At 39.8% G+C, this 25220-nt stretch overlaps 1 protein-coding gene across 1 annotated transcript in view; it reads left to right on the forward strand.

Moving 5' to 3' along the window:
• Positions 1–2567: 2567 nt before the first annotated feature.
• lamb2l (laminin, beta 2-like) overlaps positions 2568–25220 on the forward strand; it is a 54981-nt gene continuing 32328 nt past the window's right edge. Inside the window, exons 1-3 of the mRNA XM_062426717.1 lie at positions 2568–2683; positions 14337–14416; positions 25000–25169. Coding sequence (XP_062282701.1) covers positions 14377–14416; positions 25000–25169 — 210 coding nt within the window. The 5' untranslated portion in view covers positions 2568–2683; positions 14337–14376. The remainder of the gene's footprint in view (positions 2684–14336; positions 14417–24999; positions 25170–25220) is intronic.

A 25220-nucleotide genomic window follows, 5' to 3' on the forward strand; every position in this document is an offset into this window, starting at 1 on the left:
TTTAAGCAAATTACAGCCTCCCCTTCCAGCCATGCAGCATTCTCACTTATCTCTCTTTCTTCGTTATTGTGATGTATTTTTTTGTTAGCTGTTCTGTCACATTTTCTTAATTCCTTCCGTTTCCCCTCATCAGTTTACATTCTTTTTATTCTCTCATTGCCACTCTTCTGCCGCACTGCTGCTCATCCCATCCTGTTTTTGTTGTTCACCGCGTGTCCTTGGTGCTTGCATATACAGGATAGAATTAAATAACAGGCCGACATTCGATAACAACCCGCCTTATCATGTTTGGGTTTGTTTTTTTTTTGTACTTGTTGTTTACTTCCATGTTTGTATAACAGGAGAATACAGCTGCACAAAAAATAGTTGATAATTATGGATTCCAGTCATTCCTGGGTTTTACTTACACAACCTTTGCTAGGTCATGATGGTAGAGTTTACACTGACTCCTCTGTCCTGTTGTCTCTCATCTTCTCCCTCTTAAACTGAACACATTACTATTCCCGGTGTCTCTTTTTTTCCCCCTGTATCTGTCTCTACAGAACATGGTCACTGTGAAACATACATTTACTATATTATTATTCACATGCCCACACCACGCATGTCATCGCCCTACAATGGAGGCTGTCCTTGTATGAGGCGGCTGCTGGTTGGGGATATGTGATACGCATCAGTTGACTTGGCTGGCACCACATAATGAGCTTGGCGATGGAGATTGTCATCATCTCGTGATAACTCCCATGGTACAAATCCTGTCCGTGATGAGCTATCCTAATATATTCCCCTCGTGAAGCAAGACGAGGCTCTCTCACTACTACAAATTCTGTAGGGACATGTTCATATAGGAAAGGAATCACACTGATTAGAAGAAGTAACGTGCACATTGGAAACCGCAGACGGTATCATTGTGGATAGGATGAATACAATTCATGCTGTGTAAACCTGTTGATGTGATAAGGTGCTTGATTTACCCAGACAATTAGGGTCCCAAAAGATGAAATTTTACATAAAGACAAATGTGCATCTTAAATTGAATATATATCTATATGCAGGTAAAATAAAAGACTTAAACACAAGACTTCAACTAACACCACAGTATGGTAGAAGTTCTGTTATGTTGAGCTTTGACCAATTTCTATAAGTCACTCTGTTGGATAATAGAAAATGTATGACTATATCAGTAAAAACTTTTTTTTTTTTTTAAATATGTTATTAAATGAGTTACAATCTGTTTCACTTTCAAAATTGGGTTTTAATTTTTTTTTTTTAAACTTGACTCATGTTCCACTAACTAGCATTTCCCAATCTTTCAATTGCATATCATGCTCTTCCTCAGCAATAGAAGTTTTCTCATTTGTCGTTTGTATCTTTAACCATGCATCTGTGTGATTGAAAGAAAGGACTTCCAGCACCAGTCAAAAGTCTGAACACACTCTGTCATTCAAGTGAATGAGAAGCTGTGTCCAAACTTTTGACTGGTGCTGTATGTGTAAATGCTGATGGAGCCCAATACGCTGCAGCTCACTAGTGCATTTAAATATGGGCATGGTGTATACTGCGTGAATCACATTGATATCAATTGCAAGAGTCAAGGTAATTGAAAAATGTGCAGCATGTGTGGAAATTGTACCATCTTTCTGCCTGGTGAAAGATGATGGAAAAAATGCTTGTGTATATAAGATGAATGTGGCCTCCAGCATTCAAGTGTCCATATGAACCAAAAGAGGTTTCCCTCACTCATTCGTCCTGTTCATGCTGACTATTAAAACATCTCCTTCAAATGTGCTTTCAATATAAGTGATGGAGGACATAATCCACAGTGTGTCCACACAGTCATTTAAAAGTAGATGTGAAGCTAATATGAGGCTTCAGCAGTGTGAGTTAGTCACATCAAGTGATATCTGACACATTTACAGTCTTTTTAGCATCAAATACCCTCTTAATGTTTCCCTGTTGAACTGTGGTGGAAGTATAGTAACAAAAAGACTTTGGTACTAAAAAGACTGTAACGTTGAAACATAGGAGACTTTATTTGACTCATTTGGACGACTGAAGCTTCATATTAGCTTCAGATCAACTTTTAAATACATTTTTACACAGAAGGATGACTGTGGATTTTGTCCTCCATCATTTACATTGTAAGTGCATTATGAAGAGATCTTCCTATAATCAGTATGAACATGAGGAATGATTACAGCAAGAAAAACATGTTTCAAAGTTCACTTGGACACCTGACTGTTGCTTAGGACTGACTTGAAAAATAGTGAACCTGTCCTTTATGTTCAGGAGGGGATGAAGTGTTCATACACACGTTTTAACAGAGAACAGTCCAGAGCAAAATGAACACTCTTCCACTGTGGGGAATTTGTGAGCCTAATCTTTACCCATATCAGTGGGCTTGGCCTGGAAAGGGTGGGGTCCTGCTCTGTGGATGTATGGAGTCTACCTGCGTTTGTTTTACCGGGGGGGGAAAAATGAGCTGTTCTCGGTGACACCTTGCGGCTCCACCTCCTCTACCGCTGTTACTGTACCTCTGCCAGACCGGAGAACGAATTCACACGGGCGGTGCAGCCTCAGCGGGACGTTGGGTGTGTGTGTGTGCGTGTGTGTGAGAGAGAGAGTGTGAAAGAGAGAGAGAGAGTGGGAGAGAGAGGGAGAGGAGCCGCTGAAAACTACCGAGCAGGTGAGCGCTACATCTTCCGTCTTTGCTAACATTTCTCTTGGGACCGCACTTCAACTAAACTCAATAACGCATAAATAAGCAGCGCGGTTTGTTACCATGATACTCCTACAGGGGCAGTGAGTGTCTGCTGCTGGCTCTGCTGAACACTGAGTTTAAACACGAACCTCTACACAACACTATATCTCCCGTAACTTACTAGTTCTACTGCTATTGCTATAGTTTTATACAACTTGAGCGTATACTTTGTGGCGTTGTTATGCTCGGCTACTTGGGGTTAGCTTGCTGTCACGTTAATGTAGTGGAGCACTAAGTATTACATTTTAAAGTGTTGTGTAAACAAACTCCACATTGTTGCCTCAAATTTAATAAAGAAGTGCCAATATATAACCTGAAAAAACAATATAAACAATACAAACAATAAAAGTAAAAAGTAGCAGTTTAGCTATTGTGAATTATTAAGCTAATAAGAATGTCCTGCAGGTTTAGCCGGTCAGCTAATAACCCATAAATGATATCGTTATGTTAAAAAGTGCTAGTTTAAAAAGTTTTTGTTAATTTTTTTATTATTTTTTTTAAATATCCGTGAGCTTTAAGCAACCAAGGCAACAAGTGCAGCTCATTAAAACTTAATGAGGACATACAGCAAGCAAAAGTAGTCTCATACTCAATGCAGAGATTGAGATGAGGAATTGAAAACTTTCGTGGTTGAGATACTTGATGACTTGTAGTGTGCGTGCGCGTGCGTGTTTGTGTGCGCGTGGGCGTTTGTGTGTGCGTGCCCGCGTGTCTGCTCGCTCACTGACACCGGTGGGTCATTTGTGGTTGGGAGGCAGGTTCTCTGACACTGTTGCACACATTCCTATCAGATTAACCGGTAGTGTAGTTTACTGGAGAGGAGAGCTCAGATTCTCCATCTGAACTGAAATGGATGATATTCAAATGTCAGCTGCAGGTGCAGAACAAGAGAGCATCAGAGGGTTGTTTCCACACTTGTTACCTCTGAGCTCTTACTATCCAGGAACATTGCCATACTGACATTGAAAACCACCTTCTCCTACATTAACTTCGTCCTACAAATGCTTCTTCAAATCAAGAATGTCAAACTGTCATGCCTTTTTTTTTTACCCAACTCTTCTATGTCAAGGTATTTAGACGTGTGTGTGTGTTTGGAGGCGCAAGTTCCCATGGCCCCTTGCAGGCTTAGTCTAGCTTTAATCAGCTCAGGGACCTGACCCCTCGTCCTACTGCTGAGATCAACTCTAACCTGGGGGGTTAAGAGGATCCACGAGTCACTCAGGACCCCAAATGGTAGAAGTGGCTGTGTGAGGTTGGTGGCTGCTGATGCAGTTGACCCTGGATTGGTTTTGATGACATAGAGTACATTATATATATGTGGCTGGCAGGTTTCAGATGCTATATTGTTTAGAAGAAGTGAAAAAAAGTGATTTAAAGGAGCAGTGTGTAGAATTTAGTGGCATGTAGAGGAACAGACTTGGCAGAAATGGAAGATAGGATTCAGAAGTGTGATACAGCATGTTCTTCAGTCTGTGTGTGTGTGTGTGTGTGTGTGTGTGTGTGTGTGTGTGTGTGTGTGTGTGTAGATTATCTATACATCCAGAGGCCTCTCGCTGCCGCTCCACCTTGTTCAGTATCAGTGTGTCTTTGATATGTGAGCCTCTGTCTGGGCCTCTGCAGGCTGAGACGCTCATAATCATATTCCCCTGATACAAATCAAGCCCTTGTTTGCTACTCGCTGACAAGAGGGGCTGATTACTGCTACGCCTCTTCCTTTTTTTTTCAAGTCTCCTCTTCTTCTTTTGCTTCTTTCTTCCTGTGTGGAAGTGAAGTTTCCTCCCAGTCGTTTAGCTTCATTAACACAGACGAAGAGTGATTGCGAATAATTTTTGTCTTTCTTAAATTTCATCTATTAATTATTAAGTTTATAAAAAATGAAAATGTATAAATTGATCTCTTTATGGTCAGTGACTTTTTTGTGTCCATGTGGTTTAGTCAAATTGAAAGGGGTTAAAATGTGAAAATAAACGTATGAATAATTTGCACACATTCTTTTTTTGGGGGCCAAGCATGAAATTATTAAGAATATATTAGAGGATTATGGCAAAATTGCCTAAGTGGTGTAACCATAAAAACTTTGTACCAAATAATTCAATTTGCTTAAAAACACTAAATTCTCAATAAAACACCATATCAACTAGTTTGGCATGATCTTACATTATAACTTTTTATATTAAATAAAGGTAAAGGAATACAGTTGTTCTAAATATTACATTTAATCTGGGGAATCAGGTCAATCAGGAACCATTTTTTTAGTAATCAGTATAAGTCCACTTAAATACACTGTAGGTGGATAAAATATTTAATATTAATCATTCTTTTGTCGTTACACCATTTGACATTTTCAGCATTTTCAGTCTTACTTTTGGTAAAAAATGGTGCAAATGTCATTTCAAATGACATAAAACCAACACAAATACAAAATGTACATTTTAAAAAAACCTGATGCTGCTTTTAAAACTAGTTTTTAACATATTTTTGAATTGTTCATCCTGCCAATCCTTATTTGTCACTGACCCATATAACAGCAGTTAGTCGATTGATCGATAAGTTGCCAGCTATTGAATTTATCACCAACTCATTGATAGTCTGTTTTTGAGTCATTTTTATGAAGAAAATATTCAAATTTTTAGAACCTCTATGACAGTAAACTGAATATCTTTGGGTTGTGGACATTTGAGGACATCAGCTTGGACTGACATTCTGACATTTTGTAGTGCAGACAATTAATCGATAAATTGAAAATAATCAGAAGACTAATCAATAGTGAAAATAATCATTAGTTGCAGTCCTACTTCATTCATATCATGTAACCCTCCTGTTGTCCTTCCATGTTCCAAATTTGACAGGTGTTAACTCAAAATTGAGGTATAATTTCATTTAAATGAGGCCTATTGATCATCATTTTCAAAAATATGTGAAAATCAGTTGTTTTTTAACTTTTTGTCACTTATCATCAATATGTTACATTTTCTTCTCACTGTGTAAAACATGAATACTTTAATAGCTTTAATATAGAGTTAATGGCTGTGTTAGAATGATTGAAGAAAGCAGAGTTAATATTTTAGAAATCATAAGAAAATGAATTGGCAGGTTGTTATATTGTTTAGATCAGCTACTGTAACTATATTTATTACTGTTACACACATTAGTAAAACCCATAAATCACATTTTTCGTAGAAGAAAAAAGTTTTCTAGGCCAACATGATCGTTTATTTGATGCATGTTGTTTGTTATTAGCTGCATAAAGTGTTTAGTGAAGCTTTTCTGTTTATGACATCTGGGAAATATTTCATTTGCAATATGCCACAATTCATATAAACTATATGAATCTCTCTGTGATCTGTGTCAGCTGTTATATTATAGGTAGATGATTAAACAGACACATGTCAGAACGTCTCTGGCTTGCAGAGCAACAGTGAATCATCTGTCTCTCCTCACAATACCGTAATCTTTTCTTTTTTTCTCTTTTTTAATGTCTGTCGGCCTGTCTGATGAGCTGCAATCAATGCCACACACACACACACACACACACACACACACACACACACACACACAAAGAAAGAGAGGAAATTTACACTGGAAATGGCTGATGGCAAGCACCTCACATCACATACTGCCTCATCAATGACAGGAAGTGCAATTTCCTGATATACGAGTTACTCAAAAAGTGGCCCAGAATATTCCGTCTAACTTTTATATGGCCAGGAAACGTCCCCCCACCTGCCTGCTTTTTAAATAACTTGTTCCAAGTGCAAATTGTTCACAGTAAAAAAGGTTAATGGCTTTGACCTCAGTCAACCCTCATGTCTCTGTTTAACAGCAGCAAGCAGATATGTTACAGAGCGTCATGCCGTGATATGGTAGCATTAATATCCAACCTGTCAAGGCTGGCAACACCACCCCCATGTAGCTAATTCACCAAGCGTTAAAAGGCTTCATATTCAGATGGATGAGATAAAGCACGTCTCAGATCAGCTTGTTGGATGTTAACTGATGAATGTGGTGAAATAAACATGAATTACACGGCTCTCCTTAATTGCATCAATCTTAATTAATTAAATGTTATTGAGGTGATTTCAAGTACAAGCCAACAATGAGGGAAATGGAGTATGAATAAACCAGAATCACTGTGAGCTGATTAGGAAATTGCAACGGTAATAGGTAGAACATGTTCAATATTTCAAGAAGTAAACCTTCATTTTAGCTCAGAGTGCAGGATTAGCTGTTAGCAGCTAGTGGTCTGGATTTGAATAAGGTGGTGGATAGTTTTGCACAGAAGTTAGTGAGGAAGAAGGCAGCTCACACTGTTACTGTGTGTTTAATGATCATTTATCAGGATCTGTGATCAATAATGAGGTTAGAGTTCATGAGCCAGACTGATGGTGTTGAATGAAAAAAAGAATGAAATAGTTCAAAGTGGGTATATAATGCTATTCCAGGTGTCTCTGGCTCCAGGAGTAAAGATCCCATTCATTTTTCCCATAGACAATGTTATGTGACAGTTTGAGCGTTTCGACAGCTTGGATCAGCATGAAACTATTCTGGTCTTAAATCTTCATTAAAAACAATCTGAACAACTAAAAGGTTAAAGCTACAAGACTGGATATAAAAAGTTTGGGGTAGAAATGATCTAAGATTCCACAGGTGCATTTCAGTAAGAAACAGCCAATCATCAAGCTTAAAATTCAGTCATGTACACCACTAACGGTGAGCAGAAGCTAAGAATTACAGTGTTTAGAAAACTGATCTACAATCTACAGAGTGATTCAGTTCACTCTTCATTTCACAGCGTTTTGAATTCATTAGGATCTGATTCGTTCCCATAGCAATTTACTCTTAACCCTGTGCTGTCCATTCATGGTCTGGTACACAGTTCATGTGACACTACCTGTTAGAGCTAACTTTGTGTCGCGGCTGCTTTTCTCACTTAAATCCGACCAATGTCTTTGTGAAGCGTACAGTCAAATTTGGGAATGCAAGATGAATGCTGCATTCAAGTTCACCTATGAAAGTAATTTGTATCCCAAAGTACACTTTCCCATTCCCTTCAATGGGTAAGTGGTACATATTTATAATTGTTAATCTGAGTGATTAAGTGATTGAGTAATTGTCCTTACAGGGATAAAAAACAGTGTTGAGTACCTGGGCCACATTAGTATTTTCTTAAATCACATCTCTGAAGCTCCGCCCGACTAATCTGCACTCTGTTGACCTCCACTGAACGCCGAGCCACAAACTCAGAGCGGCCCTTTTCACCTCCAACTCTCACCTACTGTCTCTGCAGCTGTCTAGTCCAAACATGAACGCTGTGATTGTGTCGGTATGATCACCTCAAAGGCTCCTCGCCGGCTACTGTCTGGTCATGCCTCTTCTCATGAGCTTTTTGTTGGCCTTGCAGGTGTGTCCCTCTGAGTTTAGTTAAAGATTAATTTCTGTTATAAATCACTGGACTCCCTCATTGGAATGGATCTACTCAGATTGAAGTTGTTGGATTGAACAGAAAGACATCACACAGGTATAGATCAAACATCTTTGCTTGTGTATGAGCAGGAATGCATGTACACCCTGTGAGATGTGTGTGTGTCTGTGTGGAACAAAGATTAAAGTCTGAGTGGATAGCAGTAAAAATCTGCAGTACATCTCACAGCAAGAGATTTAACTCTCTACTGTCCTGAAATAGAGAATTATCTTTGATGCTAATCTTTTTTCTTTTTTTTAACTGTACTAAGACCAGCAGAAGTTCTAGTAAACATCCAGACAGTGTTATGAGATTCCATTTTGGCTCCACAGATGATGATATGGCGATTTATGAAGGAGATTAGAATAAAATGTTTGAAGGAAAGCTGTTTTCTTGTTTGACACTATGGTTAAACTCTGTCACATTAAGCATATATGGACAGTTAATGATTTACTTTGAGCTCTTATGATATTAGTCGGTATCCAGGCGTGAAATCTATCGTACATGTAGGCTGTGGAGGCCTCATTACACCCTCGCTGAAAAGTTTGTGGAGACAAGTCAAGAGCTGAATTTCAAGCTTTCTATGTGTTCATGATGAAAGGACATTGTAGGACATTGCTTTCCTAGAAGGTGTTTTAATACCATATAATTTTATAGAGGATGTGTCTGATTTGGGGAGGGTGTGTTACAGTAATACATGACTCAAACGTGCAGATACAAAGAGCTGCTTGACTACTGTAATCCTGGGTGTCCTCAAAGCTGTGAAATAAAAATGACTGGTTCAAATAAGGTAATGCATGAAAAGCATCCTTACCTTTAATTAAAGGTTATTTACCTTTAATTCCATATAAGCGGCGCTGCTCACTTCTGCAGTCTCCACTCAGGACGTACACAGTGAGGAATGGAGGACACTACTTGCTTAACCAATGTGACATGAATAGCCTCTTAGCTGCTAATGTGAAGTGTGGCAATATTGAGGTAAAAAAAAGGTCATGTCCATGTATCATACGATAAGTCTATATATTTATATATATATATATATATATATATATATATATATATATATATATACTAATTTTTGAGGTCTAACTGAATTTATTCTGTACCATATTTAAACATTTATCATAAGAACTGAACATTGCTTTTATTGGCAGTTTTTCAGTAATAAGGAGTCGGGACATCCTGTGTAGGGAAAGGGAGAAAGTAATGGAAAAAGAGGCAGAAATACACACATGAAGAAACTTAAACACACCGGCAGCTAGCGTAGCTATAAAACATATTGCTTTTTGAATAAAGGAAGTGACCTTTGACCTCATTGGAAAGAAAGAAATATCTCATCACATCCCTGTGAGTTGCTGAAAAACATTCTCGCTCATATAAATCACTAACTACTGAGGAGTGAAGGCAGATGCAGCTAAAGATTCACTGAGTTGGTGATCACTGCGTTTCATTTCACATCCGCCACATTTTACTCAGATTTATTGAGAAGCGCGACAGCATTCAGAGGTGGCAGTTTGTCTTTTCAACAGCCACTTTTTAGAGTTTTACTGAGCAACACTGTGCTATCTCTTCGAAGTCCTGTGCTACTTTCCTACAGGTCTTTCTCCTGCAGATATGACTTGAGTGTCCCTGCAGTTGGGTGATTTGATCAAAGGTCAGTTTTTAACCACGCTGGAATGCATGTCACCTGCTTTTTGCTGCACGCTGCAGGTATTTTTATGGCACTTGTAGCTGTGTGCCAACTGGAGTTAAATGGAATCAGTGTAGTCTCTATTGTTTTTATTGTAGTCTTGTACATAATTGTAGTCTTTATTGTACTGTACTGCCTCTTTGTTTGGCAATTTGATACATATATCCCCCTTTTTTCATTTTGCTTGCTCTTTTTTAGTGTATTAAGCCTTGTGCTTTGTTAATATTTCCCCTCAGATCAGTACAGGTACCGGCAGCTCTTTTCTTACTGAGTCACCTGTTTCTGTGAGCGGAGGCCAACTTCCTCCATGAGCTCATCAGACTGATCCGATCCCAATTCCAGCCCTGCCCTGTTTTACAATACCTCCAACAACAGTCTCTCCAGCTGTAAGCGTACTGGCAGCGTGTTCGGCAGCTCAGACTGAAAAGCCCTTCAATTTGATGTGTACACAAAGTCATGCAAGCAATCACGCACACGCACACGCACACACACACACACACACACACACATACACACACACACACACACACACACACACACACACACACACACACACAAGCAGAGTCAGGCTTATCATGTTTTCGTGTTAAAGGATATGGGAGTCTGAGATTGTTTGGACTGCAGTCGTGAGATTCCTCGGCTTTGTAGAGGAGACAGCGAACTTTCTTCAGGTTTTCGCTTTATCTTTTGTTGATGTGACTGAGTATGCTGGCGTCAAAGTCACTAGGATCAGCAAGTACAGTCTGACACTTCTCCTCCTGTTTGTTTTGCTTGTTAAAATGTTGCTTTTTAAAACGTAATACCTGCATTAACACATAAAGAATACACAGCAAGCCTAGCTCCACTTTCCTACTTTACTGTGGTCGCTGTGTGACATGTCAAGCGCCCCCCAGCCCTGCCCTGGTCCGCATCTCTCCGCATCTCTCCATCTACCCCCCCTTCAGTAGATGGGGGGGGGGGGGGGGTCAAAGGTCACATCAAACACAGAGCTGTGATTGTGCACACTGCTTTGTTCTCTCCTGCATTTTCTTTTCTTCTTCTTTTTCTTTTTTTGGTTGTTGTCAAGCCCTGAATTACACACATGCATGCACATCTTACACGCAGTGGCACAAATATCCACCCATCCTTTCCCATTCGCTTTCTCTTTTCTAATCTTCAGCTGTAATCATAAAAAGGGAGTCACTTCAGTCTTTTTTTTTTTTTTTTTTTTTTTTTTTTAATACCACGGCTCAGCTCACCCTGTGCAATCAGACTGATTGAGTCATACACACGAGCAAAGTGAAACTCCGCCAGATTTGGCCCGCACATGTGTCTGGTACCAGTTTTGTTCATCACCTTTGTTCTCCCTTTACAACAGTGTCTAGAAGCAACATTTACACCTAAGACGTGGTGACTGTGCACAATTAAATAAGAGTGACTCAATCAAAAGAAGTTAAACTAAGTTAAGCTTAAACTTTTTCAGCTGTTTCAGTCCAGAAACTTCCTCCTAAACTCGAAGAGTTTTAGTGCAGAGAGCAAAGTAGAAGTCGGTCAGAGTCGAGGTGAAGCTTTCATCTGTTGGTAGAAGTTCCATGAAGGTGGAGAGGGCGGCGGCAGCACCGTGTGGCCTGGTTTACCCCAGAAAGCCAACGTGTGTCTCCGTCGCTCTCTCCTTCTTTTACTAAAAGATTTCACCCCGCTAACATCTCTCTCTCTTTGCTTTCTCTTTCCTCTCTCTTTCACTGGCCTCTCGTTGCTCTTCACTCTCCCCTCAGTGTCCAGAAGAAAAAAGGGGTCGGTGCATTCCAAAAGCCTGGAGACCATTCCCCTTCTTTCAGCCAGTGGCCCACAGAGTGACAGAGGAATTAGAATAAGAATAGCTGCCCGTTCACCCCAGTGCCCCAGTGACGAGCCGGAGGGAGCGAGGGAGGGCGAAAGGGAGGGGAGGAGAGAAATTAAGTGTAAGAGAGGCAGGGGGGGGTAAGGGGGTGTCCCACACACACACACACACACACACACACACACTCTGTGTTCCAATTGGCCGGCGGCGGTTCCCTCTGTTTTTACACCGCCGCCGTCGATTGCGCTTTCAAGTTTGTTTTACGCATTCTGACCGCACATACACGGCACACATGTGCATGCACGCGTAAATATACACATCGTGGGTCCCGCTGTCCTGCACATGTGCGCACTCAGGATACGGGAAATCTACACACGCATCTACACACACACACACACACACACACACACACACACACACACACACACACACACTGTCAAAAGACTACAGAGACACAGAGTGAGCAGTTCTGAGCGGGCAGTGCAGAGGAGAGTGAGGTGACCTGCGGCTGTGTAAGTATGAAGCTGGAAAAAGGTTTAAATATATGTATATGTTTGTATGGTATTCTTTTTTTTGGGGGGTTGGATTAGTCTTGCGGTGAAGGTTTGAGGTTAGGCTAGTGCTCACTGGTCTTAACTATGTGGCTGTTAAAATGTAACAGTAGTGTAGTATTTTAACAGTGCAGCAGGTGGATTTTCAGTATGTTAGGAAATAGCTTGGGGCACATTAAAACACTAATCTTTACAATTGGAATAATTGTATCTGTTAATGATTATAATTGTAGTGTGCATGAGTGGCTTTTAGGGCTCAGTAAACGTAACAAAGGAAGCTCATTATCTTGTAATATATTTGTCTCAAATAGATTAGGAGTTCTTCTCTGCTAGGGTTGGGCGGTGTTCCCAATAGTGAGGGGTGAGGGGGCTCAGCAGCCAGACATTTTTCCATTATCTGTTTAGGAGCATCATTAAAATGAGAATAGATGGTCAGTCCACCTTAAGTGAGTACAGGGTAGACTTTATATTCTGCTAACACAAAGTTGTCGCTAACTTTCTTCACTTTAATCAGCAGATGGCAATCAAGGACTTGGGTGTTCAGGAAGTGTAACTTTTATTCACTGACAAATGGCCTTAACTGTACACACATCAGACTGCTACATTCACAACTTTACTGCTAACTTCACAGTCACACACACGCTTGCTCTCGCTCTCTCTCTCGAACACACACACACTATGCGCACAACTTACGCACTGAGCTAACCCTTAAAGGGATAGTTTGGATTTTTTTTTTAAAGTTGGGGTGTAAGAGGTACTTATACTTATTACCTGCAGTAGATATGGGTTGGTATGCTCCCAGTTTGGAAAAGCAGTCAGGAGTAGCGGCACGGAAGCTAAGCACTGTACTACCAACAGCAATACATATTTAAGCCACCTACAAAAAATTTAAGTATACATTATATTTAGGATACTGTCACTGCTTTACCTCGCCGTCAGACAGCCCTTTCCTTTGGCACTACATTTTCTCAGCCGTAGAACTTCCGTAATCCTACTAATGCCGCGCACTGTATTACAGCGCAGATCAGCTGTTTGGCTCAAAGTGCTGCTGTGGCATAATACAGCGCATGGCATATTTTCCACTCACTTACTTTCACTCTCTCCTCAACTTTTCCTTCTCTCTCTAAAAATAAAAAGCCTCACTTTTAAAAAATATTTCAGTTCATGCAGCTGCAGTTCAACTTGCCTAGCGCTAATTACAGCACTTAACATCATTACGAAAACTTATAAACTTATAAAATACCAAAGGTACAGCCAGGCTTCAGCGTCATTGGTCAGGGTTCACGTCTGTTCATATGGTATTTGCGTCTAACACGTGTAAACCCATTGTGCTGAATGTTGAGACGTTGCGGGGTCCCTCCTCTTCTGTGCTCCTGCCTTTGACAGTGTGAGCGCGGGGCCACGTGGACCCCTTATTACCAAGCTGAGTGTGAAAAATGCTTTCCAACAAAGAACTGCCTTACATCACAAACCTGGATTAGTGAGTAAGGTTAAGTTTTGGGTTTTTCCCCCTTAGGAATTATTTAAAGTTGAAGACGTTCGCTTTGTCATTTGTCAGACGACAAAGCAGCTCTCTCCTCCCTCTGACCTCGAGGACTTTTTTTTATTCTACTTTCTAAAGCAGAGCCTTTCTTTTCATTTACTCTCCCCCCTTGGCCTTGCTGTAACCACTTTTATTTGTCTCGGAGGTCAGAGTGGTTTAACGTGTGACAGAAACGATGAGCGTTCTCGCCTCTAAATGTATGCGCTCACACACAAGTATACACACACATTCACAAAGTCCTGTCCTATTCAGTGAGCAGGTCTATATGTTTGCAGAGCCTGAGTATACAAGAAATCTCTTCGCTCAAGACTCTTCTACTCTACTGTGCTGTGTCATTTAAAGGTGTTATGTGTAGCGTTTTAACACCAGCTCCTACCACAACACATGGGAGGCATAACAATATTAACATTTACTGTAAGCAAATAAGACAATTGCGGCTTTAACTATCTGCTTTGACAATCTGATAACAGCATTATTGACATACTCTCATATTATTTGTGTGTGTTTGTTCCAGCCAGACAGTTAGCCTGCTGTCCATACGTCCAGGCGTCCCGATGTCCGTCATGGCTGTGTTTCTGAGCCTCCTCATGTTGGGTGAGTAAAATTTCAGATTGATTTTTTGTTTTGTTTGTTGATTCGTGGCTGTTTGTTCTGTCTGGCGGCTCTCACCCTGCGCTCACCTTCTTGGTTCAGTTCAATCAAAAACTCAGGATGTTGTGGTATTAGATGCTGCTAAAAAAAAAACAACCCCAGAAGTGTCAACAACGTCATTTTGTGCACCAACATGTGAGTTTGGGGTCTTTTCTTGATCAATGAGTTAGTAAGAAGTAGTTAACAGTCAAAATAATTATCCTCCTCACAATACATTACAAATCACCTCCTCAAGGATTCCAGTTCCAGTCTTGACCCCTAATGCTGATAATGTGAAAATGTTCCTTTGTTGTTTTTTTGTGTGACACTACGGAACACAACTTAAGTTCTCTAGCATAAGTTCCTAAGTTCATTGGATCTTTAAAACCACTGTAAAACCATCAACCTAGCAGCAGCAGCAGCAGCAGAAGGGTAGCATGTACAGTAAATTGTGTTAATTGTTACTGAAACCGGTGTGAACAGGCTTTGAGATCGTACAATATGTCCTCTGTGTCATATGTGTTGTTGTTGTTTTGCCTCAGTAAACTCAAAGCCAAAGGAAATCCTCACAGACTCAAAACCCGCCCAGTACATTGTCATTAGCTGTAATCCATCATAATTTCATGTACTCTAATCACAGGATTGAACTGTAACCACAGATGTTTGCACTGGATTGTCTTTACTTAAATCTGCAGTGTAGAACGTTTATAACTGAACATCCGTTATATTGAAGCCTTTCCAAACGAGTTCACACAACACTCATTAAGTCTAGCCGCTGAACTTCTGGTTAGCTCTCCGCTAACTTGAATGTGGATAAAATAATTGAATCATGTGGTTCTTCTAGACTTTCCGATTGTTATCAAACAGAATGGATCCAGATCTGATAATGAAATGAGTCTTCTTGCAGGGGTTGTGATGCTCAAAACTATTTATCCCCCACAACAGCAGTATCATAGTAGGCTACGGCAGAGCTTACGACTTAAGCACACATCGGCATTGTTTTTGTAATTACTCTCATTGCCAGAAGGGGGAGAAGAAAGTACCTCACTCCAGCTTTAAGGAAACAGAACACACCAGGAAGTGGACGGTTTGAGGGTTAGGGTTAGGGGAGTGTCATGCGGGGGGAAATGCTTTTCTATTAAAGACTGGTTTATTTGAATGCACCAGTAACTATTCGTTACAGACACATACGTTTATACAAGTTATTTCAAAACTTTTTAAATCTACTTTTATTTGAAACCCAATCAAAACACACAGTGAAACAGTGTGTCGGGTTAATGGTTAATAGTCTGGTAATTATTTGCTTAATTGTACTGGACCAGTATATTAAGAGCGCGCAACACATGCTTGACACCGCTGTTTACAGGACACTATAGTTCATAAGTGTGGATGCTCACATTGTTAGTATACTTGTAGTTATTGTTATAGTTCTCATACTTAGTGTAGACGGCCCTTTAGAGACCTATAACCAAATCCACATCCAACCTCTTTCTGGATTTTACTGGTCTACACAAGTGTATTAGATGCACCCCAATTTTAAATGAAAACAATTTGTATAAAATGTGTTTACGGTAACTCTCCTTGAGTTGAAAAGTGCTTATATACATATTCAGAACAGATAATCATTAAACACAGGAACTCAGGAAACTCAGGATCACCGCCTCCAAAGTGTCAAAAGTTGAATTGACAAGCGAGCGAGTGTGGAGCAGTTGCCATTGCGTAGGGAGGGCTGAACTCGCTTTTCACAGCCTTGTACTTGAGGGTCCATGTAGAGCAGATACACTCGCTCACAAGGACAGTTTTCCACTTGTAGATACTGTTCTGTACACTCATATCACATGCTCACACCTGGTTTTAATGTGAATGGGGTTTGAGACTGATTAAACACCATAAAACTCCAAATTCAATTTTTTTCCTGTCTGCTCCTGTCTGTTGTGTGCTCAAAGAGTTATACATCTTAAGTTAAAACCAGAATCAGGATCCCTCTAATTATAGAACTCTATAACATGACTGTATTATTACAGCCCTATAGAGCCCTATATGCTTTTACTAGATTTCCTTAACCTGTTCATGACCTTTTCCTTAAACACATTTTCCAAAGTTATCATATTCAAACATATGTACTCTCACAGTCAGTTCAGTCTAATAAGAGAGTATTGTCTCTGTTGGTACAGATGCTTAAAAACTGCAACTTTAATAAGTAAATGTGACCTCACTGAAGCATCCCTATGAATTGGAGCCTGGTTTCCTTTGTGGAGGTGGAGATGTGTTGTACCTGCTAGTAGTAGAACAAGTCATTGGACCTCATGATTTTAAAGCTCCTGTGGTCTTGCAAACCCAGGTTTATTAGGTCACCTTGTAGGATTTGGGAAACTTTTGAAGGTTGGGCTGGAAAAAGTTAGAATGTTGGGTATTTGTGGAATGTGTAGTAAATGATGGGCTACTGACAGCAGTGCTGGATCAGAGACAGAATGATCCCTTCCAGGGTTAATTGGTGGCTGAGGGGTATTTTTTAAAAGGGCCACACACACACACACGCACACACAAAGGTTTACTTAAGTAACCTTTTGGGGGTATTTATAGAGAATTACCCTAACTATAACCATGACCATTACTTGCCTAGGTCAGACCCTTACCCTAACCTTAACCACTGACACAAAAATCTGCATTTACACAATTGGGACATGGCTTTTGTCCACCATCCTGGATTGTGTTCCTGAAAGTTACTTAAGTCATTCCACACACACACACACACACACACACACACACACACACACACACACACACACACACACACACACACACACACACACACACACACACACATGTTTGTCTGGATAACCTTGGGAGGACACTCATTGACAGAATGCATTCTCTAGCCCCTTACCCTAACCTTAACCATCACAATTAAATGCCTAACCCTAACCCTAACCCTTACCCTAAACTGAACTTCAACTCAACTTTAACCTTAACCATAAAACCAAGTCTTAACCCTCAAATTGCCCTTTGAAGTTGTGAGGACCAGCCAAAATGTCCTCACAACAGAAATGTCCTCACAATGCAGGTTTTCAACTGAAATAGGTTCCCTTAAAGATAGAAAGACATGTGTACACACACACACACACACACACACACACACACACACACACACACACACACACACACACACACACACACACACACACATAGAGTGCAAAGCCAGTATTAAATGTGCTTTATCTGGTTGGATTTGTCCTCTAGTCACCCATGCATCTGTGTTTGTGTTTCACAGGAGACTTCACACTGATGTTATCAAACGTAAAGAGAAATTCTCACCTTAAGCATGAGCCACCCACACACAGTCACTGATACTTGCTTTTGCTGCCTTGCCTACTCACCGGTATCAGGGTCAGTCTCTGTGTTAATTATTAACGGAACATACTGTATTCATGAGTGTGTGAGGCTGGAAAACTGCTTCGACAATGGTTAGTTTGGCCTGCAATTCATGTTAATGAATGGATGAAAGAATAAATGGGTCAGTTGGTCAGGGTGCACATCTATGGTGCCTCATTGGTTATTTTGACAAAGTATCTATCTATCTATCTATCTATCTATCTATCTATCTATCTATCTATCTATCTATCTATCTATCTATCTATCTATCTATCTATCTATCTATCTATCTATCTATCTATGCCTTTTTCTACCAAAAGACGAGGTAATTAACTGTTTGTGCTCATTAATTAAGATTGACAGTGAATCAATGCCCTCACATCATTATGTAGATGGGAGCTGAATGCTGAAAGGCAAAAGCTTCAATTGTTTATTTATGCATCGCACGTTTTATGCAGATGACCTCCTTCAGTGTGCAAATTGGCAAATTGGCGTTGAAGGACAACCCTGTAACCAATAAAAGGACTCGTGTTCCAAACAACATTCATTGAAAGAAAGAGCTTGCAATGATAAAACAGATCTCACTAAATCTAAATCTTATCACAGCAAAACTAGACAATGAGACATTTTCTTTCAAGCCAGATGTATGGCAAATAGCAAATGGCAACATTTACTGTATATAGCGCTTTGCAATTTGTTGCTCATTCACCCATTCACACACCAGTGAAAGGTTTTGACTTGACCATCAGGAACAATATGGGGTTCGGTGTCTTGCCCAAGGACACTTCAGCAGCTCGAGCCCGAGGTCCTCCTGTGTAGACGTTGAGCTGTGTTTAGTGGACCAGCCACTCTACCAGTTTTTCATTTTTCTCTTGAAATTTTCTTAATGGAACATTCTGGTAAAGAAAGAGCTCGGGATCCCCCAGGAGGAGCTGATGAGCATTGCTAGGGAGAAGCGTGTCTGTGCGTCATTGCTCAGCCTAATGCCACCACTACCCTACCCCAGATTAGCGGCAGAAAATGGATGGATGGATGGAATTTTCTAAATGGATAGAACTCAATAAGCAGTGTTAAATGATAAATGGACTGTACTTATATAGCACTTTTCTAACACTTTTGTCTTTTCGACTACTCAAAGGTTCAGGAACTTTAGTGCTGCGGGACTGACAGGCACCAATTATTCAAACACCAACTTGTTTACCACATTATTCATACCACCAGGACATACTCAGGGCTTCCCACTTCTTATCAAGACTGATAACTGCATGTGAAAAACCTTGACTTGTTTAGTTTACATTCCTGTCTCCTCCTGTGCTGCGGCTACATTACCAATTGAAATGTTTACAAAATGTTTTATTATGGATTGAATAAGATTTCTGTAAGATTGTGAAGAATTTAGTATTATACCTCCTGACTGGGAATAGGCATAGGAAATAAACCATACACCTCCATTCTCTAGCTTACGCATTATTTTTATGTAACCTATACATGCAACTCTGAAAGGTGTGTTTGCATCCTTCGTGTCCACCACGCTGACACCTGGAATCTTTTCTCTAATGAATAACATTTTGCTCTGTGTCCCTGCATTCCTGCCATAGACCTGCATACAGGATGGGGGATTGGATGCCTCAGGGTGTGTTTACCTGTGACATTAGTGTGCATGTGTGCGTATGTTACAGTGCCGCGTGCTACACCGACACTCTAATCACACACTGGTAAACCACCTGGTGTCAGACAACATCTGAAGGACTGGGTTTACTTCAAGTCACACTCAGGCATCTCTTCACCCTGCTTTCTTTTTGGCCTTCAGTAGTCCTGTGCAAGGAGAGCAATAACCCTAATTCTGGTTCATCTCAAAGGATGTCCAGTATTCTACCTGCCAGCTAGATTATTAGGATAGAAAAGTACCTCTAAATGAAGGCTGTCTGTCCAAATGGCAGATAATTATCAATACCCGATCGAGACCTGTTCTTTTCGACTGAGAGTATATCGACTGTCAACAGGGAAGCTCATACCAAAATATTTTTGGTTGTGCAAACTAAAAATAGCTGTACTTTAGTTACTCACTAATCGCTTTCAAAGTTTCTTTGCCTACATGTCACAGAAAGATAAAATAAACTTTATTTCAAAAAATGCTCAAGCTGTTGGAAAATGTATCCTCTTGCTGGCTTTTGTAATCCTGTCAATTAAAATGAAAAGTTACTAATACTTAAAGTAACATTAGTTTTGAAGTACCTTTGCTCAAGGCTGTATTTGTTCCCCCAGGGGCCCCTTGGTACTGAAGCTTCATGTTCCACAAACCTTGTACCTCCACATTGTGTTTTGGACATACTAGGTTTCCGACAGTGACCATAATTATCAACATCAAGAGAATGAGTCAAGCCTTGTGTCGTACTTCTGTGGAGCCTGACAAGGTTTCATGGGCTCCTGGGTACTTGCCCAGATTGCCCGTATGGTACATCTGGCCATGCCTTTGCTAAATGGCACTCTTAGAGCAATATCCACAATTTCCCCAGTTATCCCCTTGCTGGCTTTTGTAATTGTGTAAAATATAAAAGAAATCTCAGTTATGCTGAATGGCATTATCACCAATTTTCCCATCTTGAAATGTGTTAAGTCAATCCTGATAAGTCATTGACATAAGTATGTTTCTGCATGCACGAATAAACCAATACGTCACACACAAATACACATTCTGATGTTCTCTGTGCTAGTTGGGGCAGGTGAAAAACGAGTAAAGGATACGTGTTGTACAGCCCACAAAGGAGTGGGGGGGATAAACACGACTGTCACGTCTCAAATGTCTGAAGCATCTTGTGAAAAATGAGGCTCTTTCACATGTGAGTGTGTGTGCCTAGATGATGACTTTACCTTGTAATTATCAACACAACCATTCTTTTCTGTTTGAGTGCAGTGTGACAGATAGGAGAAAGCTATTAGTTATAGTAACAACATTCCATACATGTGTGGTCTATTCCAAGACACAGACTCAGTCACTAATTAACACAGAGAGAAAATGATGACTATTGAGCGCTACGTGCCTAGACAGAGTGGAAAATATAACACATGGATGTTAGTGATCATACAGGACTAGGGTTGAAATGATTTGCTGCTTAACAACAAACTCATTTGGAGTCACAAATCAAATCCAGCTTAAATCACTAAAGGGGCGACCTGCAGAATTATAGTGTATTTCAATTGATGACATCTTTTGTGAATTGATGTCATGCTCTGGGTAGTTTTCATTCAAATGTGTTTGTTAGATTTTCCTCTCTTCAAATAGTTATCCCAGCAGTTTCTTTGCTTTGAAGACAATCATATTATATTAGAAACATTGATCGGTCCTACTTACCATAAGGGTATATGTGATATGAAAACAAAAGCACGCACCAAAATGAAGGGAGAGAAGTTTAATGCAGATTTTCAAAATAAAGTTTTAATATTTCAAGAAAAAAGATACAAATTTTAGAGAAAAAACTTTTTTTGTTAAACTTTTACACAGTACCAGTATTCATGTAAATCTGTAACAAGCGTCTGCAGTCTTGTGAAACAGGAATGTTGTAATGGATTACAAATCAAGTTGAACTCCAGCTGCATTTCAGTCTTTTCCTGAACTCGAAAGTTCAGGAACTTCTTAATACCTGTGACAATACTGACCCAGATGTAGTACAAACACCGCCGTTCTTTTGTTCACGGCAGTAAAGATTTTCATGTACACTTTTTCATGGCGCCTCATCCGGGGCAGGTTATCTGACCAGTGAGTGAGCCCATTGTGTAATACCATACCTGTAAAGTGAGGTCAGGTGAAACCCAGTTACAGCTCAATCAGTTTCTGTAGTCTTTAAGGGATTGTTTGAGTAGGGGGTGGGTACACTGGGTGCTACGTTCAGGTTCATAAGAGACAAATATGACAGCCACTTCCTCACAATAAACACAACAGTATAGGTCTAAAATTCAGGCAGGCAAAAACGACTTCTATTTTACACCATCTATCAGCTGCAGTAATTATGACTCAGGGAAGTGAAGCATTCCAGAAGACATTCTAGATATTAGGTGTTTTTTTAAAAACAGCATTATGATTAAGTTTCCTGCTGTCATTGATGACGAAGGTTGCGTAACTTTAAGGAATCACTAAATACATTCCAAGTGGTCATTTTAACCCAAACCAGACCTTAACCACAGCATTGTCATCACATAGAACATTATTTTTTAACAGTGATTTGTTTTGAAAAGCAACATTTAACGCTACTATAAGTCATTCTGAATTGTAGGTTCAATCGACTTATGTGGTCGTTTAATTATGTGTTGAAATATGGACAGCTTTATAATTTTTCTACAAAGAAAAAAATGTTAAGTAAACTATATATATACCTTGATAAAAGAGGTCATATCCTTTCATAAATTTCTGTGTACATTACTTCCATGAGTTTCAGATACAGCCCCGCCTCATGTTTTATGTTTGGTCAGGGTGTGTTTGATCTTTATCTACAGTCTACAAGTTCGCCTCCTCACCCATTTATGTGCAGTTGTGCGTGTGCACCCTATACATGCGTACACCTGCCTATACATTATGTGAGACTATTTATCCTTTTTTACATTTTCTATACAGTATATTCATGCTGTGGAATGACATTGAAGGATCATAGTGCAGAATGTTCCTGGCAGGTTTATCAGCAGAACTGCTAACGATGTCAGCCAGGCATTGTTAATGCCTCGCAGGAATTCAGTAAATCTGCCTCTGTTAAATCTTTTACTTGAACTGGAGCCAAGACATTAATACACACATAGACATTGTGTGTGTGTGTTTGTGCGCGCGCTTGTGTTTTTTGTAGTCCCTGAAGACTGGGAAAATCATTAGCACAGATTATACATAAAAACACTGTATTTTATTTTCTAGTACAAAATAGAGATATTGTACACTTAATGTATGTACTGTACTGTATACACAAGTTTTCAGTTTTGGAGTGTAGTTTGGTTTAAAATCATGGAAAAAATATAAATTTAATTAAAAGTCATATAAATAAGCTTGTTGAATTACTTAAAACTATAAATTGGGATATACATTTGTAAAGGTGTTATTCCTCTATAGCCTACATATCACTCTCATAGTCTGGTAAGATCCCATTTCTTTCTAACTCAGACTCCACATTTTTGAAAAAATGTTCGAACTTATAGTCTTATACATCAACTTCCATCAATGCTGACTCAAGTGACATCACTTGAGGCAATGTATCACATTTCACACAGCTCCCTCTAGAGGCTTGTAATCAGACTTTCATGTGTAAAATCAGCAGAGTTTCCCATTAATGTGTATAACTGTAGGAATATCAGACACACGCTCAGATGATAAACAAGAAAGTTGATTTAACTACCTTTAACTACTGCATTACATCATCCATTAGGAAGCAAGTAAAACAGGAATTACTGTCTTCTAACACTACAAAATATGACAGTCTGGCACATAAAATCACCATCAGTGTTTTGTCCATTTTTTTTTTAGAGGATGCTTCTGATTCCATCTCCACCAGACCGAGTCTTTCCTATCATGCCTCAACACGTCGCTGCGCTGTTGTTTTCCGTAGATCAACAGGATGAAAGTTGCTCGATCTCTCTCGACATCTCTCATCCCCTATCACTGTGTGTGCTGCCGAACACAGTCCTACTATTGTCTCGTGTTCCATATATCGCATGTGACCGCACGCTTTCTCAGAACACAATCAGTCAATATAAACACATCTTCAGTTTATTTTCTTTTACACCAACTTACACCCCTTTTTGAACTAAATATCCGGACTGAACAGTCTCTTCCCTGCCTTGTTGATTTCTGAAACCCTTTCTGAGCCTCTCAAATGAACTTGTTTAAAATCCATCCAGCAAGTTTTTTTGTTTTTTTTTGTTTTACCATTATTCATCACAGTCTTTCTCTCTTGGCGTGTCTCTCGCACTGATGAGGCCTGTTATTCAGAGTCAGTGATGCAGATAGAGCTTTTATATGGGTGAAGTAGAGAGTCAAGGGAACAGGAGTGGTCTTCTTCTTCATCCACACTGTAGTCCGTTAAAGTAATTACTTTATGGGATGTCAGGCAATGTCTAAAAGTTATACCACAACAATGATCTTCCTATTTATAATCCACCATGCTTCTGTGAAGCCATGGTGACTAAGGCAACCGGTAAAGATGCCATGGCTCAAATACTTTCAGTTATGCTGTGTAAAACCAGCGGTTCAACACAAAGTTTATTGTTTTCTCTTCTAAATATGAATTGCTCATAGGAAACATACAGTAGATTTTACAGTACTATTGCGATCACTCTCTTGTATCTGTGAAGCGTCCACATAGTTCATTATGTTTGTTGAATGAAAAAACAAAAAAGACTGACAACAATAATACCTGATGTGATACGATGTGATAATATGGTGATGATGACAGTGGTCAACAGAACATTTCAGAGCCCGACTAACCCCTTTTGTTTAAAACTCCCACCAGCACCCAAGTGAACAGGTATAATATGAGGAAACCACACCCATGTCTCAATCAACGCACGTATCGCAGGCAAAAATACATTTTGGCCCCTGCAGGTATATTGTGTATAATGGTACAGCTGACATCTCATGCCTCACTCTAGCAGAACTCTGGATTATAGCCCCACTGTTGGAAGATAATTTAAGGTAGATATTTCACTGATATCTATAGTTCTAGAGCTTAAAATAATATTTAACATTATTAATATTATAATGTTAATATTTACATGAACAAGTAACATACGCAAACACTACAGTTAAAAAAATGTAATGAGCAGGATATTTTACAGTGGAAAAAAATCAATCTATCAGTATAGTACAGCTTCCCCTGCATCGCCATGGAGGACAATGATAAAATGAACATTTATAAAAGAAAAAAAAGGTGAACTTGAGTGAAGTCTTTTTAGACTGTGAAATGTGTTAAACCAAGAAACCAATTATAAAATCTTAACACATATTGTCAAAGAGAATAGAGGTCCTTTGAGATATATCCCACTGTGCTTTTGTGTGCCAGTAATATCATGAAGTTTGAAGTTCTTGAATCAAGTGAATTTATGCTTTAAAACAGGAAATGATCAACTTTGAAGAACTTTACAAGAACCTGATAATTACAATTATTATTCTTACTCTTTCTTCGTTTCCGTCCCATTTCCAGCTCTCAATGTGTTTGGCCAGGACCTCCCATCAGGCCCTCATGGCTGCACGGAGGGAAGCTGTTACCCGGCGACAGGTAACCTCCTGATTGGACGAGCCATTAACCTAACCGCCACATCCACTTGTGGCCTGGACGGTCCAGAGCAGTACTGCATTGTCAGCCATCTGCAGGTGAGGATACACACACGTGGACATACAGTGAATTATACAAAGGTTCAGGTT

Source organism: Scomber scombrus, chromosome 10 (assembly GCF_963691925.1).
Source record: "Scomber scombrus chromosome 10, fScoSco1.1, whole genome shotgun sequence".
In the NCBI taxonomy this organism is placed as follows: Eukaryota; Metazoa; Chordata; class Actinopteri; order Scombriformes; family Scombridae; genus Scomber; species Scomber scombrus.